The 22159-nt window shown below is 40.3% G+C and overlaps 1 protein-coding gene across 1 annotated transcript in view; it reads right to left on the bottom strand.

The window, feature by feature from the left end:
• Nucleotides 1–22159, bottom strand: part of naaladl2 (N-acetylated alpha-linked acidic dipeptidase like 2) — a 411382-nt gene that overhangs the window by 163190 nt on the left and 226033 nt on the right. The window contains exon 9 of the mRNA XM_030727141.1: nucleotides 16657–16800. Within this exon, the coding sequence (XP_030583001.1) occupies nucleotides 16657–16800 (144 nt within the window). The remainder of the gene's footprint in view (nucleotides 1–16656; nucleotides 16801–22159) is intronic.

Here is a 22159-nt window from a genome sequence, read left to right on the forward strand (position 1 = left end):
AGGTCAATAATTTTTCAGTGCATATCAGTAAAGATATCCATCTGATATCTGATATTTTACAGGGCACTGCAACATGACCAAAAATCCTTCAACAGCAAATTGGCATCTCCAATTTCCAATTAAAAGAAGGGATATATAACAGGGGTTAGATTGAAGTCTGCTGCTACTACTACTACTATTATTATTATTATAACTGCATTTACAGCTTCATCAACAGACTGAAATAAAAATGTGAACCATAAAATGACCTTAGATAGAAAACTTTCGTGTGATGGTCTAAAAGTCCAACTGGCTCTCATAAAGACAGAAAAAGACCACACTTAAAAGCACACACAGAGGGCCATATGATGCATTTGACAGAGCAGTCACTGGATATTGTGTCTGCCAGCTCGGCTGCCTTGCTGGACGGCTGTGAGCTCTTGGGGGGGCTGATGGCTGGATATCTGAGGGAAATACAGACGAAGTGCCAGTAAAGATGTGAGCTGGGGCTCAAACTGTGTGTGACAGAGGTCCCCTGCCTACAGCACTACAGCATGACAGCCCACTTTTCCAGCTTCGCTCCTGTCCTCCACCCGCCTGTCTGTTTGCCCTCTCACTTCTGTTTAATACATTATAAAAATTCACTGCTTTCTCTCATAGGCGCCACATAACCCATTTATCACTTTTGACATTGGCACAAATGACTATGGCTAAAGAGGAGGGATGGAACATGTGGCCCGTTTGTGTATTCAATCTGCAAACGCACAGAGAGTGGGGAGAGAGATTTGTCATAGAGTAATTCCCCTTCATGATGAATGGGTTTACAGATACGGCTGCTTCTACAGGTAAGAGGTGACTCTAAGTTAAGTTTTGAGAGTTGATGAAAATATTTAAAGGGACAATAGTGCGTGTTTGACTCCCACAGGCTAAATGAAATGGAAATGCCCTTTTTCCCAGAGACTGTGTCCTGATTTCAACACGTATAAAACTCAAATAAATTGTGACGTCACCAACAGAGCTAAGTTATTTAGTGCCATTTTATCCTGGAGGATTTCATGTATTGCCTCATAAGGAGGAGCGTGGCAGAATAAAGGGCAGCATGCCTCAGTGCTGCCTGAGTGCAAAGGAGTTCTGGGCTTAAACCAAGGCGCGGCACTTCTGTGTATACTTTTAGTTTCTGAAATACTGTAATACCCAAAAAAACTGTATTTAACCTCAGTCTGGTTAAAGAATCATGAAAACTACAAAGACATGTAGGTCATGTCTTTTCCTTCTAAAACCACACATGTAACTGTTTAGCATTTGAAGTTTGTCAAGATGATTAGCAATGCCATCTCTCTACTTAAAATACAACACTTAAGCCTAGCTTAGCTTAGCGACTGAGGCAGATGGACAAAGCTAGCCTGGAAACATTACCAACACCACCCACAGGGCTCAAAAACCAACCGTAACTAGTTTCTTTGTGCTCGTTTAAAAAAAGGAGAAATAATTAAGTTTTTAATCAAAAGTCAGGAACAGGATAGGAACATGTATCACCAGATCACACCCATAACTCATAACGAGCTTGTTCAGGACCCTTTAAGAAGAAGAAGAAGAAGAAGAAACAGCCTTTATTGTCCCACAGAGGGGAAATTTGGGTGTAACAGCAGCCGCAGTTATTATAAATATAAATAAAGATATAATAATTCACACTATTAAGAAAAGAATATATATAAAATCAACAAACAATATTAACCTTAATACTACTAATAATAATAACACTATATACAATGTGCATGATGTGCCGGACTATTTACAGTATATTATATATTATCCTACATTGTGTAGGCTATTGTGGTTTTTGTTGGGAGCAGTGATGGTTATAAAGTCTTACAGCTGCTGGGAGGAAGGATCTGCGGTAACGCTCCTTTGTGCATTTAGGATGCAGCAGTCTGTCACTGAAGGAGCTCTCCAGCTCAGCAACAGTTTCATGCATGGGATGGGAGACCTTGTCCATCAGTGATGTTATTTTGGTCAGAGTCCTTCTGTCTCCCACCACCTGCACTGAGTCGAGAGGACATCCTAGGACAGAGCTGGCTTTCCTGATGAGCTTGTCTATCCTCTTCCTCTCAGCTGTAGACAAGCTGCTGCTCCAACATACTGCTGCATAGAAGATGGCTGATGCCACCACAGAGTCATAGAAGGTCTTCAGGAGTGTCCCCTGCACTCCAAAAGACCTCAGCCTTCTCAGCAGGTAGGATTACACACTCTGTGTAATCTGGTGTCACTCATGGCTAAGGCTGGCAACAGGCAAAACTAACTGCAGGACACAATCATTTTGGCAGCTAAACTCACCCATACGGTCAAGTTAGAGAAATGAAACTAAATGCAAAAACAAAGTTTCTGTGACAAGACCACAACCCCTCCTTCAGCTTACTGAGGCCGACTTCTGTAACCCTTCAAACAGGAGCATTTCTCTGCTGAGGCCGGTGCATCTCAGCCTCGTTAAACACCTTTAAATGGCAGCATTAGCTGTAATGAGAATGGGTGTCAGACCTGCCCCCGTACAGCACCACGGTGCCATGGCCACATTCAGTCAGTCCACCACTTTGCACTAGTCAGAAATTACTAGTAGTGGTTTCTTTACCATCACTGTGACACTTATATTTTTAGTATCTCTGGCTACTGGATGGATTTATAGACAAATTTATACTTAACATCACATAGAATTCCCATAGGAATTTAAACATCATTATTAAGGCAATAAGTTTTACAATAAATCACATTTGGAATATAATTTTTTTCACCCACACATTCTATTCATAAACTATATAATGAAAAGATATGATATATAATCATAGAGTCTAAATCCAGAAGCATCTTGGTGCCATCCTCTGCTGAGTATTAAATGTGTAGTTGAGAGGAAAAAGCAGTAAATGAATGCGGGAAACCTGCACATAGCAATCAATAGCAGTGTAATTAAAGGGCCTGGGAGTCCTTTCTATAAAGCCATTTTAAGTTGCTCTGCTTCACTCGCCTCTCCCTCTGCGGCTTTGCAATATAATTTCCATGGAAATTTGGTACACTATTGGTATTTGTACCGTCTGGGAGAGAATAAAACAGACGGAGCGAGAAAGAAAGAATCGTACGCATGTTAGAAAATGACGAGACAGAGAACACCTCTGACTTTGTTAAAACACATTTTTCATCAAATGCATCTTTACACCATTAATAGCTGCAAGATGAATGTGTGTGGTGTCAGTGCGTTTGTGTGTGTGTGGGAGAGGGGGAGGACGAAGGCAGCATCTTGCTTGTACAGCCTGGTCCTCATTTTATAGTAGTATTGCAATAATAAAGTCTTGAATACCCAGATCTATGTTTATATGTATGAAATCTCTGAATTGTTATTAAAGAACAACTAAAATTAAGTTTTAAGGACAACAACAAACAAAGAACCACAAAACAACACAGGAAAAACAAACTGCATCATCATCATCATCATCATTCAGGGTTTCAAAATATTGTCTTGCATTGTAACAGGATCTAACACCTTTCCTACTATGTAACGAGGGTCTGTTATATAATCACACAATATAACCAAGTCTAGTCTTAAAGAGGGTATCACAGAGAGTAGCAGGAACTTAGCTTTCAGGCAATAAAAGAAATAAAGAATAACAATAAAGGCAAAATAAAAAGTGCAGAGTTATAATATTTGTACTGTGTGTTGCATGAAAAGGAAACACTGCATATATGTAACAACTTATATGCTTTGGGTTTTTTGAATATTAGGTTGTAAAACATTTAATTTTGCAATTGCATTGCTTATATTAACTTATATAAGTCAGGAAGGTAGACTGCTTAGTTTAGTATGTTGCTGTGGACTTCAAAGGAGAACGCTCCTTTTGAATGTTGATATTTTCGGGTTCTTTAATTGTTCAGCTCAACAAATATCAAACAGTTTTTGTACAGTTTGTCACACAGTGTGTCTGCTAGCTAAAAGCAGAGCCGCTGTATTTACAGGGAGAGAAAAGAGTGAGAGAAGTTCACTCAGAGATGGAGAAAGAGGAAGGAGAGAGAGTAGGTTTAAATATAAGGACTGGAAATTTAAAGCTTACAGATAATGTTATCTTTTTTTTTTTTTTTAAATCTGGATCTGTGTACTTGTGTTTTTTCATCCTGTGAAATGTGCTGGAAAACAACCTGAGGTCACTAACTTTGGGTTATTAAAGGTTGCATAAAGTACTCGTGCAGGATAAACAGGTTGGTTTGCAGTACTGTGGTGAGTTTACAGTAAAGCTCTGTGTGCAGAGCGGCTGTGCTGTTCATGGTCAGAGTTACAGGTTACGTCAGTGCAGCAGAGATTAGTTTGAATTCATTCACTCCACCTTGATGCCAACTGTATACTGTCAGTGTAATGACAGCATGTATACAGCAGGGGATGGAAATCAGCCGAGACAGCTCATGAAACATCTGCTTACATCTGGCTGAATTCAGCTGTGTAAATCCACACAGAGCAGCAGCAGCAGGTCAGCTGATCACAGCCTGCACACAAAGAAAATCTACTGGAGCTTTCAACAGAAATTATTGATTATTTTTCCCACGCTGATCATTACAACCAATCGGAGGGCTCCCCCACCTGCAGAATCAACTGTCTCTACTAATTTTTCTGTTTACAAATAACATTTGTATCCCCATGTACTAACATTATTTTATTATTATATTGATATATAGATTCAGTTAGCTTTGCAAAAAAAAAAAAAAAAACCTGGTAGAATCGTCCTTCAGAGAGCTGCTTCTTACTCTGAGTACATTTCAGAGCTGGTACTCTTTCACCTGCACTTGAGAAAAAAAAGCTGAATCAGTATTTTAAGTATCTGTATTTCTACTTGAGTAAATAATGTCTGTACTTTTGCCACCTCTGTCAGCCATGTACTTTAAACATATTCAAAATATGGTGAACACACTTTTGGACTTTTGGATCCATCCCAATCCTGACAATTAGTAGAAAATATTTTAGTGATTTTAAATCTGTTTCAGTTTTATCGTGACACACACACACAAAACCAAATCCTCCAACACAGTCTCCCAACCTCAACTCCATCTAAAGCTTTTGGGATCAAGATGGAAACAAACTGCGAGTCAGACCGTCCAATATCACAGACACTCATGTCTACTTCTTGTTTTGTTTTTATTTCAAATAAGGATATTTTTTTCTGTGAAATATCTAATGAATAGATCACATGAAGTAAAAGCATTTAGCCACAAATTTAAAAAGAAAAAAAAAAGCTGTATATGAGCAAGAAAAGCCAATCAAAAGTGTACCTGCTGGGTTATGATGTGTCAGGAGAAGGTTGAGAGTCACTGTCACATCTTTGCCAGTATCTGCAGTCGTTCCATCACCTAATTCGATGCATACTCTGGCCTTGCAAAGCTTCTGACTTCAAGTCCAATAAGAAGTATGAACATGCATCATGCTGAAGTTGAATGCAGCAGGAAAGTGTGTGAAAGTGTGTATTTGCTGGCATTTAAGAGTGTAAATGTGTGTGTACAATTAATCAGCCTTGCCAGGGTAAACTGGGGTTTGCAACATGCCTTAGAGATAGTGATGGACTAGCTTGGTAATTGTCTGGTCAACAGACAGACCACTCAGATAAGAGTTGGCGCCAAAGCCCCGGGGCCTGGTTTGGACAGGGTGTGCTCAGTGAATTAATCAATCTTAAAAGGGCACAAGGCATGGGGAAGTGACAACTATCAGACACACACACCCACACATACAAATGCGTGACCACAGAAAAGCACAAGGTATTCAATAACGTATTTATTAACATATGCAAGTAGACGTGCAGTAAAATACTCAGGATTCCAACAAATAACCGAAAAAATGATGTAGAAGACAGAAAGATTTTAAATCGGAAATTTCATAAATATATTCTCAATAAAAAAGATCAATAAGCTAAAAACTGAAAGAAGACATTCAGATATTCTTGCATACTGTGGGTGTCAGGAATGTTTTCTTGCAAGCACATTAACTACCAAAATGGTAATTTTATCACTGTAAAACAAAATGGTGTCTGGCAGATGAAACAATTAATATGGTGTTAAAAATGTTTCTGATCTGATACGTTAAAGGTTGCATTGATGAATATTTTTATAGCAGCACAAGAATATAAAGTGCTATAACTGGCGGGCTTGCATGTTGCACAGCAAGCAGATGATACTGATTAACATTAAATGTAGTAAAAGCCAGAGCTTTACACAGATCTAGCTGGACACCACTGTAAATATGCACACACATGGAAAAAATATTACATGCACAATTTCATGCACACATGCATTGCTAAGAGTACTGTGAGGTCAACCACATCATCTTGTTAAGGTCTGGTGATCGCGGCGGAGGGCCCCAAAGCAATTAACCAATGGCCAGCCAATACAGGCAGCCTTAATTGAATGGGAATTAAAAGAGAAAATAAGGAGAAAAAGAATTAAAAAGAAAGAAAAAAATGAAAGGAGGCAGACAGATGGAAACAAATGATAGTCGGATCCCAAGAGTGGTCAGAGGTGCAGCCAATCGATTGGAGACAGATTACATCTCTCTCGCTTTCTCCCTTTGTCTTCCCTTTTGACTCGCTCCCTCTTTCAGCCTCATCTGAAGTAATGGAAACACTTTAAAAAGAAGCCTACCTTGCAAAACCACTGGCTCTACAATAAGATGGCTCTTTGAAAATGTCTCTCTTTTAAGAGCAGGGACAAACACGCACACACAAACACTCACACACATTCAAAATGTCCACTCTAAAACCAACAGTACCCCTGCCAGAGCTGGAACAGCATCTGACAGCATTTGCTACACAAAAAGCATCCACTGATTTGCCCCAGCAGAGACCTAAAAACAACTGAACCAAAATATCTACAAACCAAGACTCGTGGTAAAGACACTCAAAACCGAAATTTTCCAAACCCCCCAAGGTTAAAACTGAAAAACAACACAGTGAGTCTGATACACACATACCCAATCACTCAGTCAATACTGCTCATGTCTTTGGCCACTGGTTTTTGGGGGTGCATCACTCCGTCGGGCCACATGGGTGCATAAACGTGATGAACTGTGTGTGACGGTTGTCTGTGCAACATTGGAAAAGGGCAGAATGCAGTGTTCCATTCAGTGGCCAGCTGCTTGGATTTATTGGGAAATAAATGGAAATAGACAGACCATACAAACGTTCAATAGGGGAAACGTGGACAACAAGAGCTGACGACTGAGTGGAGACTCGAGTGAGAGGCAGAGGGCTCGGGCTGAGAGAGTGAGGGAGATGAAGGTGGTGATGTGGTAGGGGCCTGCAGTGAAGATGCTGCGATAAAGGGGATTTAAACTTTCAGAAGCAGGAGAGAAGGAATTATCCCTTTATACTGTATCCATTTCATTTTACATGCACTCTCGGATACACAAAGAGACACACAAACATCCACAGTCCTGCTTGTGTGGCAGTGGAGATGCTAAAAAAACACAATGGCACACACAGAATGAGAGAAACTGAAGAGCTTTTTTAAAATGGATTTTTATGGAGACACAGGAAACTGTTGCTGATTCACTGGCTATGATTAGACTGTTTGAAACTCACCAGAAAATCCTTAGTATCTCATCTAATACCCCCCCCACACACACACACACAAGAAAAGCCCCCACCAACAACAACATGCGACCTGTGTTTCAACTTCCTGACAAGAAGACTCTGCATCTGAGAAATAACTGATCATTTGTGTGACCAAAGGGGAAACTGTATGAGGTTTTTAATCGTGTCTCAGGTTCAGTTCAGTGGGGATCCAAACGCTCTGCAGGGAGATGGTGATAACAAAAAAAATCTTTTATTGTGAACTTACTAGTTTGATGGCCCAAAATAAAAAGCAAAACTAAAGTTGGCTGAAGAGTTGCACAAGTCATAAAACCCAGCAAAACACCCACGGAGAAAACAAAATATTATTTTTAAAAAAGATAGTGAGGTTAGTATTTTTTTTTCAGGGCTTCCATTGCAGCCAGTGGATATCCAGGCCAAGGAGTCATTTTTGACCAGGATATGTCCTTCAATGCACATATTAAACAAATATGTAGGACCGCTTTTTTGCATTTGTGCAATATTTCTAAAATTAGAAACATCCTTTCTCAGAGTGATGCTGAAAAGCTAATTCATGCATTTATTACTTCTAGGCTGGACTATTGTAATTCATTATTATCAGGCTGTCCTAAAAGCTCCCTGAAAAGCCTTCAGCTGATCCAAAATGCTGCAGCTAGAGTACTGACAGGGACTAGAAAGAGAGAGCAGATTTCTCCCATATTGGCTTCTCTTCATTGGCTCCCTGTTAAATCTAGAATAGAATTTAAAATCCTTCTCCTCAAATACAAGGTCTTGAATAATCAGACCCCATCTTATCTCAAAGACCTCATAGTACCATATCACCCCAACAGAGCACTTCACTCTCAGACTGCTGGCTTACTTGTGGTTCCTAGGATACTTAAGAGTAGAATGGGAGGCAGAGCCTTCAGCTTTCAGGCCCCTCTTCTGTGGAACCAGCTTCCAGTTTGGATTCAGGAGACAGACACCCTCTCTATTTTTAAGATTAGGCTTAAAGCTTTCCTTTATGATCAAGCTTATAGTTAGGGCTGGATCAGGTGACCCTGAACCCTCCATTAGTTATGCTGCTATAGGCCTAGTCTGCTGGGGGGTTCCCATGATGCACTGAGTGTTTCTTTTCATTCACCTCTTTTTACTCTGTTTATACTCCACTCTGCATTTAGTCATTAGTTATTATTAATCTCTGTCTCTCCCCCCTCACAGCAGATGACCCCCCCCTCCCTGAGCCTGGTTCTGATGGAGGTTTCTTCCTGTTAAAGGGAGTTTTTCCTTCCCACTGTTGCCAAGTGCTGCTCATAGGGGGTCGTTTTAACTGTTGGGTTTTCTTTGTATTATTGTAGGGTCTTTACCCACAATACAAAGCGCCTTGAGGCGACTGTTTGAGTTGGGCTATACAAATAAAATCGAATTGAACTGAACTGAACAAGAACGAGACACCCCCCCACACAGGAATGGTTTTACAGGTGGAGGCCACTCAAATTTTTTCCTCCTGATCTTTTCTGACTGGTTTCCACTAGTTCTGCATTTGGCTAGGGTCAGTGTCACTGCTGATAGCATGAGGCCGTACCTGGACCCTACAGAGGCTGCACAGGTAGTCCAGCTCCTCCAGGATGGCACATCAATATGTGCCATTGCCAGAAGGTTTGCTCTGTTTCCCAGCAGAGTCTCTCAGAGCATGGAGGAGATTCTAGGAGACAGGCAGGTACTCTAGGAGAGCTGGACAGGGCCGTAGAAGGTCCTTAACCCATCAACAGCAATGGTATCTGGCCCTTTGAGCAAGGAGGAACAGGATGAGCATTGCCAGAGTTACAAAATTACCTCCAGCAGCCACTGGTGTGAATGTCTCTGAACAAACGATCACAAACAGACATGAGGGTGGCCCGAAGGCCCAACTTCCTCTTGTGGGTGCTGTGCTCACTGCCACAGAATACCAGAACGGGCAGGTCCACTACTGGCACCCTGTGCTTTTCACAGATGAGAGCAGGTTCACCCTGAGCACATGTGACAGATGTGAAACGATCTGGAGAAGCCGTGGAGAACATTATGCTGCCTGTAACATCGTTCAGCATGACCAGTTTGGTGGTGGGTCAGTGATGGTCTGAGGAGGCATATCCATGGAGGGACACACAGACCTCTAGAGGCAACGGTACCCTGATGCCCTGGGCCTTGTGTGGCGAGAGTATGCAGAATATTCCTTCAGGATGAAGGAAGTGATAGCATCGACTGCATGGCCTCAATGCTCACCTGATCTAAATCAAATAGAACACCTCGGGACGCTGCCAGGTTTCAGTGGTGCCCTGATCCAGATCTGGGAGAAGATCCTCCAGGACACCATCCATGATCTCATTAGGGACCCGTTGTCAGTAATGCATACAAGCAAGGGGGGGGGGGGGGGGGGGGGGGGGGGGGGGGGGGGGGGGGCACTCAGACTACTGAGTACCATTGTGAATTCCTGCAATTAAATTTTGGCCAAATAGACAAGCCTGCTGCATAATTTTTGCACTTTGATTTTTGGTGTCTTTAAATTCCACCCTCTGTATGTTATCATTTTCATTTCCATCAAATGATGTGACATCCTTTCCTTTCTAACATATTACCCAGTCCATATCAGTGTGGATATCAGCCTGATTTTTTCCCCCATTGAAATCGATGTGTAGTCGAAGAGTTCCTTTAGTTTTTTTTTTTTTTTGCACCAGCACTCTTTGAATAAAAATAGATAACAAGAGCACAGCAGGAAAATATCTTGTTATCTATTCTTCTCTTTCAGGCAAATGGAAATTAATCTCCCTCTTCCTGCTTTTATTTCCATCTTGTTTTTTTTTTTCTTTTTTTTTAAATATTACTTTTTTATGAAGATTGTATAAAAAGACACAAGCCTTCTTTCAAACAGAGAGATTACTTGGATGTTCCTTGCCTTTCTCTGCCTCTGAGGAGGAAAGTGGAAACCTTAGTTATAAGAAATGATCTCTTATCACTCCATCCACAGTTTGTGTGGAACATAGGTTTGAATGGCTCTTGGACCTTGCCCTTGCATCTCTGCTCTAAATGCATTCACAGTAGGTTAAATAACATCAGTATCTCTCCAGCAAACATGGCTGTGCAGTTCCACAGAGGGCAGGTGTGAATAAACTTTGGGGCTGTGTGGGCAGGGCAAAGCAGCACTTATCCCATGCAGGCCCCAAGCAAGTGTGCCCACATAGCGCCCAGAGCAGTCCTGCCCTTTGGGGCCCAATTATGGGTTTTCTGTGGACAATCCCCCAGAAAACCCATATGGAGCCCATGTAAACTAGCCCACGGGGGACCCATAGCAAGTATTGCCCTTTTGTGCCCCCCCAGAGGGAACTCTATCGGCACCCCACAGTGGGCCGGCCACTTGGGAAGAAACACAAATCCCTATGGGAATGTGCCAGGAAGGACATCGAGTGTAAAAATCTGCCAAATCAAATATGTGGTGCTACGTGCTGTGGCAACTACTGGTGAATAAGCGAGTAGCTTTTTTTTTTCCCTCTTTGAGCAAATTCTGGTCCACTCTCCATCCCAGTAGGTGGCGATAACACCCCACGGGACAGCCCACTGTGGCCCCCGGCACTGGTGTGAAATGGATACAGTACAGACCTACAATGAGCCCCGCTGTGGGCCTCTCTCTGCTTAAAGTGGGCAGTCCACAGTCAGCACACGCTATGTGTGAACTGCCCTACGGTGCACACTGGTGGGCAGCCCACTGTGCCATGTGGGTCTGCCCAGTGGCCGCACATGGGCTCTAAGGCGACATGTTTGCTGGGTCACTGATGATGACCTGGCTAAGAGATGGAACCAAGAACCAAGTCACATTTCACAGCAATCAAAACTTTGCAGCAATGAAAATAGTTGAAGTAATTAAAGAGGAAGGACGGCATAAAACTGCAATAAAAGGGAGACGATAAAAGATAAGAGAGCAAGTGTAAACATGGATGCAAATGTTTTGGGCAGCCTTTTTTTAAAAATATTGTACTGAAATTAATGAAGTAAAGAATCTACAGAACTCAGCCCGGTGGTGAATACGACAACTTCCAACATATGGAGTTACTTCTGTTCTTCTTGTCATCCTTTATCTGCAAGCTCACCACTCTCTTCAAACTCACTAGCTGCACACTTTTGATTAAAGTTGAAGAGCTATTACTTTGTGAGTTAGAAAAGCTGAAAAGCCACTGAAGCAGCACTCAAACAATGAAGAGGCATTTAAAAATAAATTCCAGGTTACTACCATTGCCACTGCAAATTAGTTTTACTGCCTTTCATAGAACTTGTCAACATATTCTTCAATTTAAAGGGAAAAATATATTGTCTGATAATCCCCATTAGTACAAAGAACAAAGTAATAATACATCATGCTTCAGTTAGGATAGACCCAGGAAAACATCATTCAATTAAAATGATAAGCTCCAGGGTAAGGTCTGAGCACACTCAGTGTAATCATTTAAGAAATGTTCAGTATCAGCAGGTAACTGCACAGCAGTCCTGAGTAAAAGCCCCACACACACAGAGTGATCCCTCACCTATCACCGGGGGTTACGTTCCAGAGACCACCGCGATAGGTGAAAATCCGCAAAGTAGCGGCGTTATATTTATTTTATTATTTATATATATTTTAAGGCTTTATAAACCCTTCCCACACTAATATAAACCTTTCCTACTCTCTTAATACAACTTGAATGATGAAGATGATGAATTATGTAGCTGAGCAGTACTGATGGCGATGAAGGTGGTGCAGTATCTTCGCCCTCGGCTGTAACTTCTATTTCGATTATTGGCATAGGCGTAACTGATCTCTTCCTCTTAGTGTGTTACAGAAATACCAATTATACCGCAAAATCCAGTAAATAGTGAAAGCTCCGCGGAACAGAATTAGTAATATTTTTTTTTAAATCTGCGATACAGTGAAGCTGCAATAAGTGAACCGCGATATAATGGGACCCTTTTTTTAAAAACTTTGTGTGTATATATACATACACACCTCTGGTGGCGCTGTGCTGTGTCACATACAACAAATGAAGCAGGCGGTTGGCACATGCCCATTGCTGTCTCTTGTAATCGGTCATAAATGCAAGGTGAAAATACACAGTGAGGCAGAAAGTACCGTGCCGCAACGATAGGGGGCAGTGCTGCAGTCCCCATCTTAAAATAAAGGTCAGATAATACATGTTTTTTTTTTTTTATATATTTAAAAAGAAAGACACCCCCCCCTCTCAGCTGAGCAGAGGTTACACGTTCCTGTACAAATTAGTCTTATAAATGATGAAAACAAATCCTATATATATATATATATATATATATATATATATATATATGTATATATATATCAGTATCACTGTAAAGTCAATGGATTGCCTTTATTTGCACGTTTGTGTCAGTTCAACCGCTTGAAGTACTTTACAAGCCACACTGAGCCCTTCTTGCTGCTACAGCTCCTCCAACAATAGTAGAAAACACTCATATTCTGCTGTCTTCACTAAAACAGCTTATTTTTTCTTTTTTACTGTATAGGGATAAATCAGGGCAATAATATTAAAAACCTAAAATAAATATTCAAATACATAAAAATGGTGGTACAGAACTGTCAGTGGACTGTCTTTACTTGGACTTTTCAAGTCATTGATGTTAATTATTAGAGATGTAGCTGCTTACACACCAGTATTAAATAAGATCCTCCCTAATAACACAACGATTAAAATGGATGCAACATTGTTGCACTTTCCGTTTCATCAAATTTGGAAAATTTGTAGTTTTTAATAACATCAATAACTCATTGTTTTATTTCCTTGTTATTTCACTTTAGATCAGGCCTGGTAATGTCACAGGTAGACTCCATACATGCCACGGTTATTTATTTTGGCCATACGATTGTGGATGAATAATCTAAATCAGTATAATATTACTACGTGAAGGGCACTTTGTTCCCAGCCAGAGACGGTCGGGTTCTCAGCAGCTTTAGGATGACAAACTTTTTTATTGGTTCTTCCTAAACTCCGCGGTCACACCGCAGTCCAAATGCACCACAGTCTGTACAGTATGTCCTACTTCAGCATGTACAACAGTAAGTGGATTCATGTTTATATGGTTCAATATGTTTTCTACTACAGCACATTTACTGTAACTCATTTGTTACTGCTGTACAAAAATACACTGAGCAGATTACTGTAATTAGATTAACAACTCATTTACCTTTTTAAAAACCGGCTCTGAGATTCTGATGCTTCCCGGCCTTTTAGAAGCTGTCAGTCATCAGTTGGAGCTCCACCGATGAGTAAGTTAGAAATTAGGTTTTAGGTAGCACCGCCCCTCATCTATTATTCTTCCATTAGAATATATCTGACTTTGGCTTGCATGGCATTAATTTATCATACACATTGTGATTCTACTAGCATGACTTTGTGTGCAAATCACAAATCTAGAAAAGGGCCATGAAAGCATATTATATAAAAATATATAGAGGATTTAAAGAGTACGTGCTGCTTTTTTAAATACTTCCACAGGACCTTGGAGCCGCAGTGGAGAGGAGGGATTTGGGTCACATCTGTGAGCTAACCAGGTAAAGTGTGCTGCAAATTCCAGGTTATGAACTCCAAGAGTCACTGTGGACTGTGACTGATATGGAAGCACAGGTAGGCGGTGATGAAGGTCATTCATTTGAGTGCGACAAAAGCAGCAACTCAAACACATTTTCTTAACATTTTGATATTTTCTTGGGTTATGTAACTTTATCAGTCTTTTCAATGTTCTAAACTTTTCTATTTAATGGTTTCTTATAATAAAATATAGGCCTACATCTATGACAAGAGGGCGTTTAGTAAAATTGCATAAATGAACAAGAGCACCGCACTGTAGTAACGCTGCTTGTTGTCATATGAAGAAAAAAAAAAAGATGTAATATGTAATTATGTGACCTTTCTGCATCATGTCTTGATAATCATGCAAGCTTCCATCAAAATCCTTCAAACTATTTCCTAAATAGTGGACATGAAAACAACAAAAATAATGATTTAACCATATGACCTTGACCTTTGACCCCATGTACAATCCCAACATTGCTTTGGTCATAAGCTATCTACTCATGAATTTGGTTAAGTGTACACTGAGTATTATTGAGCAGCCGTTTCATGCCGCCCGCCTGCCCGCCCACTGTGGGTGATCACAGGCATGTAACAAACATGCAGCGGTTAATAAATATTTTCCTAATATTCCTAATATAAAGTTTTATTTCTGAATCAGATCTGTAACCTGGATGTCTCATTTCTTCTAATTAACACAGACTGATATCCAGTCAAATGATGGAGAAAAGCAGCAGATCCTGATATTGCTCAAACTTGGACTAAAGATGACTTAAAGAGATGATTTAACATGTAAACATGGTTTTAGTGTTTATTACCTCCACCAAGGAGCAGGTTTGCGTGTGTGCGTGTCCTTCTGTGTGTAAACACGATAGCTTGGAAAGTTTTGAAAAGGTCTTCAAGGTCAATTTATTTATGTATTGGTTGAATATTGACAAAAAGCCATATAACTTAGAAACTATGATTCTTATAAGTGTGGTGTGTATTGTTAACATATAGAAAGTACCACACAAAGAGTTCAAATATCACCTAACATTTGACCTCTGACCTCACTTTTACATTTCTGCCTTTCTTTCAATACTGCCCAGAGAGTTTGCACTCCGAGTGCTTCTTGTTGGTTTAACGCTGTTTGCTAATTATTTTCCTTTTGATCATCTAATTTGTAAATCAAAGAATTGCTTCAGCTCTAGTCTGAGTCAAATCTAAGAGGGGCATCTTTAGTGTAATTATAGACACATTGTGACATGCCCTGGTACTGGACTCAAAATGATTGAAAGGGAGCCCTGCAAAGCTTGTAATTGGATTGCAGCAGGACATCTGTAGGACAGATAATATGCTGTCCACTGCTTGCTCGTGTCTGACACGTGTTAATGGAACGTTTTACTCCTTCAGAATGAACTTACCTGCTCACACAAATAGAGTCACCTTCTGCATCTGCAGTCACTGGTTGATATTTGTGATACTGTTTGCTGTTTCTGGCTCAGCTTTTCTCTAACCTCAATCAGCTGAAGCAAACGGTCTCCAAACCGGAGCCTGGTTCTGACTAGGACCATTTTATATTAAAAGTGTAGCCAAGTACCCCCACAAAGGCATTTACTGAGTTTCTCTGTGTATTACCCTACTGCAAGGTCCAGACTAGGAGTATAAGCTTGGCTAATATACCAGTAACATCAGATGCACCAGCAGCAATTATGTAGCTACAGTAATGAAACCTTTTACATCCACCACGACTATCACAAGAATATCCTGATGTGTCTCTTTCTCCTTTCTGTGTTCTTACATTCTGGTTATACTGTTCCACTTCAAACAACGTTTACAAAGTTTCTTATCCATCTGTGAGGAATGTAATGACAGCTCAGCAGCAAGCAGTACTGTCAAAAGCTTCCACGGGACCTTCGAGCTGCACTGCAGCTCTGGAAGTAGGTCAGTCACTACATGGGATGACAGAAATCTGACACAACACCATGAGTGTGTTTGTATTCAGCATCAGTGTCAGAAAAGTGTCACCCCGAGTGTCGTCGTCTCTACGTTAAGTGTCCTGAGATGAAATGTGCTGTGATTTGGTGTTTTATCAATAAAATTGTAAAGACTTTCATTGATTGGTGCAGACTAACTGTTCTAAGAGGGCGGTTGTGGGTAGAAGATAGACACTGCCAGTCAAGAGACACCGACCCTAAACCCACAAGGGGCATCCTGAGGATTTGGGAAACCGCTGGAGCTGAGATGAACTGATAAATCAATAGCCTTGCTTTAAGCACAATATCTCCTTTATCAAAGCACCTGATTTGATCCAAACACAGCATCTGTCAATCATACAGTATGCTCCATGCACTACTCTATTCATGCATATCATAAAATTTGACTTATGGTAGATTTTTATTATGTTTTTATTGATAAAAAAAAAAAATCATACTTTTGAAAATACTGACAAATGATTATCAGCACTATCAGCAGCTTTGCCTTCCTGTAGGTTGTGTGCTTACCTGTGTTGGGAAGCATTGCTAGGGGAATACAAGAGCCTTCCTGGTCTGTCGATGGTGAGGACAACAGTGTCTTGGCAAGGACGGCAGAGATGGGCTGAACCAACAAAGATGTCAGACTTCCTCCAGCGTCTTTTGACAACCCAGCTAAAAGAAAAAAAACCAGAAGCAGAAACCTGAGAGGCTACAGCAAAAACAGAGTCCGCAGTAAACTGTCTGCCATTACTGAGACAATATAAACCCTTCACTCACACTTCTGTCACTCTCTGTAGTTATTATATATTGCACTGTGATATTCATTTTCTGACACTTCCTACCTAAAAAGATTATGTAGGGAGAAGATTATTTTTTTCCACCAAATTCCTGTAATGTGACCAAAGGGGATAATACATGGAGTCCCTCAAGGTTCTAATTTGGAGTCCCTATTATTTACTAAGCTAACACTGAAAACATTCAGGAGTTATGATTGTTTTGTTTTTTTTGTTATAACACCAACTGCATTTGTTAAAACCTTGGACTTTAAATTATTGAAATTTTATGTATAACATTTCTGGATGACATGAAATAATTTACATTTTTGTTCTTAAAATGCTAATTTAGTTTTCATTTTTCATGTTTATTCTAAATGGTATACTACAATAAAAACAAAATAATGTGGCTATTAGACCTTCATCCCCCCAAATTTAGGGTACATTTACTGTAACTGTAACGTTTGGCCAACTCTGAAGGTTCAGGAGAAAGTTCAGAGCTGGACTAATAATAAAAAATGCAACGAATAATAACTAATAACAGGTAATGGTAATAAAAGCTCAGGGCTAGGGGAGGTACACAACAGATGGATATAAAACAGACAAATGACAGAATTAACTGAAACTAATGATGTTGAAGCAACCAAAGCAGGGAAACAGAAGAAGCAAAGCAACCAGTGACACGCACAAGTTATTACTAAAATAATACAGGAAGTGACAACAAAGAAACTAAAGCATAGACAGAACAGATTGAGACAGACTATAGAATCACAGACAAAGGTAAAATAAAAATAATAATTCAGAAAAAACTAATAAAAATTAAACACTGGTTTTAAGTTGTTTCCCCATTTCCTGACCCCAGTTTAATAAACTAAAAATAAAAGGAGAGATTATGAGTATAATACAGACTGTACACTCAGTATAGTCCAGGATACGCAGTACAGCTACAACAAGGCGTAATGGGGCAGTTTGTTGTTAACAGATGCAGCATTTAATTGGTTACTGACACAATCTGAAACAGACTCACTGTCATCAGATGATATTTCAAGACAGTTCAAATGTCTTTTTGTTTACTGTGAAGAGGATATATCAATATGACGGAAATATAATTTATCTTATGCTACCCCTGCACAGGATACTATTCATCAAAACAAAAATGACATGGAGAGAATAAAAACACTGAAATCTGCCACATGATGAAGCATACAGTATTTGTCTGCACCACATGCTTCTTATTTCAACATTCAGTTGATCATTATGGGCAGCAGGGTCTGATCAGCCTGGCTGTACTCTTATCACTACCAGAGATGCTGTTTGTCCTTCACAGGCTCCCATCCGTCCAGGGAAAAGGTGCGTCTGTGTTTCAGGGCACCTGTTATATCTATTCCCATCACCATTGTGTCTTTTTTGGGCCTTTTGTCCTTCCAGACTAAAACATTCAGCCGTATGGACCGTTCAGCCATCTCCTTTTGTTTTGTGCTCATTAAGAGAATAAAATTCAGTCCTTATCCTCACGTCAGGTCCATGCAGGCTCAGTTCAGAGCACCTGGGTGCTGGGTGTAGATGACTATTATGACTGTCTGCAACACTGAAAGGCTTAAAATAGCTACTACTACTACTACTGTACACCTCCAATTAACCACTGCTGCAAAAATCCGATCATCACTTTCAGATTCATATTGTTTTCTAATTCGGGTAAACTAAAAAAAGGAGATTCTCATTTAGGAAAGAAGGACAGCCTGCAAACTCTAAAAGGTCACTTTAAATGTGTTGTTCCACAACACTGCAATGAGAGCGAAGGAAGGCTAAACTTCTGATTTATCAGCTACGTTCTAATCCTCACTTATGGTCATGAGCTCTGGGAAGTGAGTGAAATAATTAGACTGTGGATGCAAGCAGCTGAAACGGGTTTCCTCTGTAGGGTGGTTGGGCTCAGCCTTAGACGTAGGGTAAGGAGCTTAGAGTAGAGCCTCTGCTCCTCTGCATGAAAGAGAGTCAGCTGAGGAGTTTCAGGCATCTCCGGATGCCTCCTAGATGTCTTCCCTTGGAGGTCTTACTGGCACACCCAGCCAGAAAGAGGCTCCAGGGTAGCCTGTGAGCACATTGGAGAGATTATATAACTCATCTGGCCTGGGAAAGTCTCAGGATCCCCCAGGAAGGACTGGAATATGTTGCTGGGAAGCACAACATCTGGAATACCCTGCTGCTGCCAAAGCTACCCAACCTCAGATAAGAAGAGGAGGAGCAGACAGATGTATATGTTACTTTAAAAGAAAGAAAGAAAAAAAATAGCACATATGGTATATTTATTCAATACCTTCTGGTTACCATTTGACAGAAAAAAGTCTCAGTGAGTGCAGCGACATGACATCATTAAACAATAAAAGAGTCATCAAATGGTTCATTCTTCTACAGTATGTAACAAACTGAAAATAAAGACAATGGCTGCATTTGATTTGTCCCTTGGTCAAGAAAAATCTAGCTGCAGCATATCAGCGATGTCTAATTACGTAGCAGTAGGTATACAGATGTTTCGATCCACATCAAGTGCACATTTTTGAAATCATGGAAACAACAAATCAACAAGAGATCCATCAAATTTCTCAACATCGTATCTAATTCAGGGTCACGGGGGAGTGAAACCTCACCCAGCCGGACGGGTCACCAGCCTAACACAGGGCTCAACAGAATTTATGGAAATCATATTGTTTAAGAGGCAGAAAGAGTGCAATTGCATATATATATAGCAATGGAAATCAGATATTTTATAAAACAGGCAATTAAAAATATGAGAAAAAATATTTTGAAAACGTTTCAGTCTTAAATCTAATACATCTCTTTTCCATTGCATCATAAAATGGCAGCATGTACACACAGTGCATGTACTGAATAAAAATGAAAAGCTCTGACATGCATCCAGTATAATTAATAATTATTGTGAATTCCTCAGCATAAACAGGCAAAATTCAGAGTTAATCTGAAATCTAAAAGTGAGAGTGTAGTCATGACATTTGCACATGACTTCAACAAGCTAATTACCATTTATATGGTTCTGATTTACCACCACATACATTTACGAGCTGTTAAAGTACTTCAGCCAGAGCCGCTGATTAGTGAGCTATGATCAAACAAACAAAGGTGCAGGATTTGTGTTCACATTTGTAATGTATGCATTACTGTTAGATGGCTGCTGTCCATATACCCATTCACTACCAGTGACTGTAACACCTACAGTCACGTGAACAGGAAAGGTCCACAGGATGCTGAAAAACCAAATACACCACAGGATTCAGTAGATTATAGAACCACATTTAGCAGCAGTAACTTGAAGTAATCATTATCTGTATCAGTCTCTCACATTGTTGTGGAGGAACTTTGGTCCACTCCTCTTTACAACATCGCTTCAGTTCACTGAACTTTGCAGACATTCATACTGTATATGCACAGCTCTCGTTATCAGACTGAGGTCTAGTCTATGACTGGGTCACTGGAGTATCTTGGTTCTTCTCTTTTTCAGCCGTCATGGTGTAGATTTGCTGCTGTGCTGTTATCATTGATGACCCGGCTAAAGCCAAGCTGTGGTAGCGGGACAGATGGCCTCACATTTGACTCTAGAATACTTTGGTCTACTGAGGAGTTCGTGGTCAGTGGCTTCTGGTCCAGGTCCTGTATCTGAAGAACAAGTCATCACTCTTCCACACTTCCACCACTGTGACTGACAGTTGGTACGAGGCATTTGTGTTGATAAGCTGTGTTTGTTTTTCATCAAACATGCCACTGTAAATTATTGCCAAACATCCTCGCTCTGGATGTCCGTCAAAAGGAAATTATTCCAGGAGTCTTGTGGTTTGTTCAGAAGTTCACAAACCTGAGCTGTGCTGTAATGTTCCTTTGAGAGAGTAGAGGCTTCCTCCAGGCAACACTACCAAACAAGCTGTACTTTGTCATGTTATATTTCATGTACTGAAATGTAAATTAACATTTGATCTCTCATGTTTGAGCTGTACAGTTTGATTTTGTTTTTATTTTTTGCACGGTCTGGCCGTGCGGTGAATTCACTCGGACCCCTCCGAATGCTCTAGATGAGCAAAGTGCCCAAACGTCTGCTTTAAAGAGGTTCTCACACTTACTGATGATCAATTAATCAAGTGCATTAGATTTTTAATTAGCCTCTTCATTTCTATGGAAGCAGGAGTGTGTTTACACAAAAAGCACATGATTGTAAATCTATGGTTCCAGTTTCAACAAGAAACACACAAAAGTAAATACTCCAATTCTACAGCTATTTTTAAAAAAAATAAAAGCATAAAATATTTTTTAAGAGTCCAGTGTTTCCGAGATGTTTCTTTAATGTCAGTTCATCAGTCAGGTTAGGAAGAAAATAAAATATCCTGCTGTATTTTTTTTCCCACTCTTTGTCATAGTTGAACTACAATATGTTCACAAATAAATGGGATTTTCAATCACCCATAGCCAGCAGTCATAACTCATTACAAAGGCATGCTCTTTGGTCCCTAATATCTCATTTCCTCAGCCAGTTGCTTCTTGTATACTCCATTAACTTAAGCATATTGTTACTTCTCTGCTTCTCTTGCAGCTGATCTATCCACACTAAGTTTGAGAATAATCTATACTCCAAACTTAAAAGAGAGGCCGAGTTCAGCAACCACTGAAAAATCCCTTGTGGTTTCTTTGAACCAAATTTAAAGTCAATAGCTTTCTGCAGCTGGTCTTGAGTGTCACAGCAGCATTCCAGCTCCACAGGATGATTAATAATCCATGAACGACATGGGAGACAAGACAAGAGGGAGAGGGGGGGACAGGAAGAGGCAGGGGTTGAAGAAATGAGAATGGGGAATAAGGCAAAAAGTACAGACGGAAGGGGAGGTCAGGAGATGGATGAAAAGATGGGAGAAAGAATGCCCTGAGAGGAAAAAAGATGAGAGGTTAGAGAAGAGGATAAGGGATAAGACAAGAAGTGAGTAGTAGAATGAAGTGACAATATAGGAGAAGGTTGAGAGAAGATGAACACAGGGGAAGAAGAGGACAGATGAGATGGAGGATGGAGGAACAGAAAGATGCTGCAGCCAGAGTAAGAAAAAGGAGGAAAATGGTGTGGGAGAAGCATGACAGCACGAACAGAAATGCTGCACAACAAGAAGGGCACAAAGTTTTATGGATTCACAAAGAAACACAAAATAAGAAATAAGTAAAATTACATTTCTTAAGCAGTTCCCGATTAACTTAAGAATTTTAAG

This window comes from Archocentrus centrarchus, chromosome 4, assembly GCF_007364275.1.
Source record: "Archocentrus centrarchus isolate MPI-CPG fArcCen1 chromosome 4, fArcCen1, whole genome shotgun sequence".
In the NCBI taxonomy this organism is placed as follows: Eukaryota; Metazoa; Chordata; class Actinopteri; order Cichliformes; family Cichlidae; genus Archocentrus; species Archocentrus centrarchus.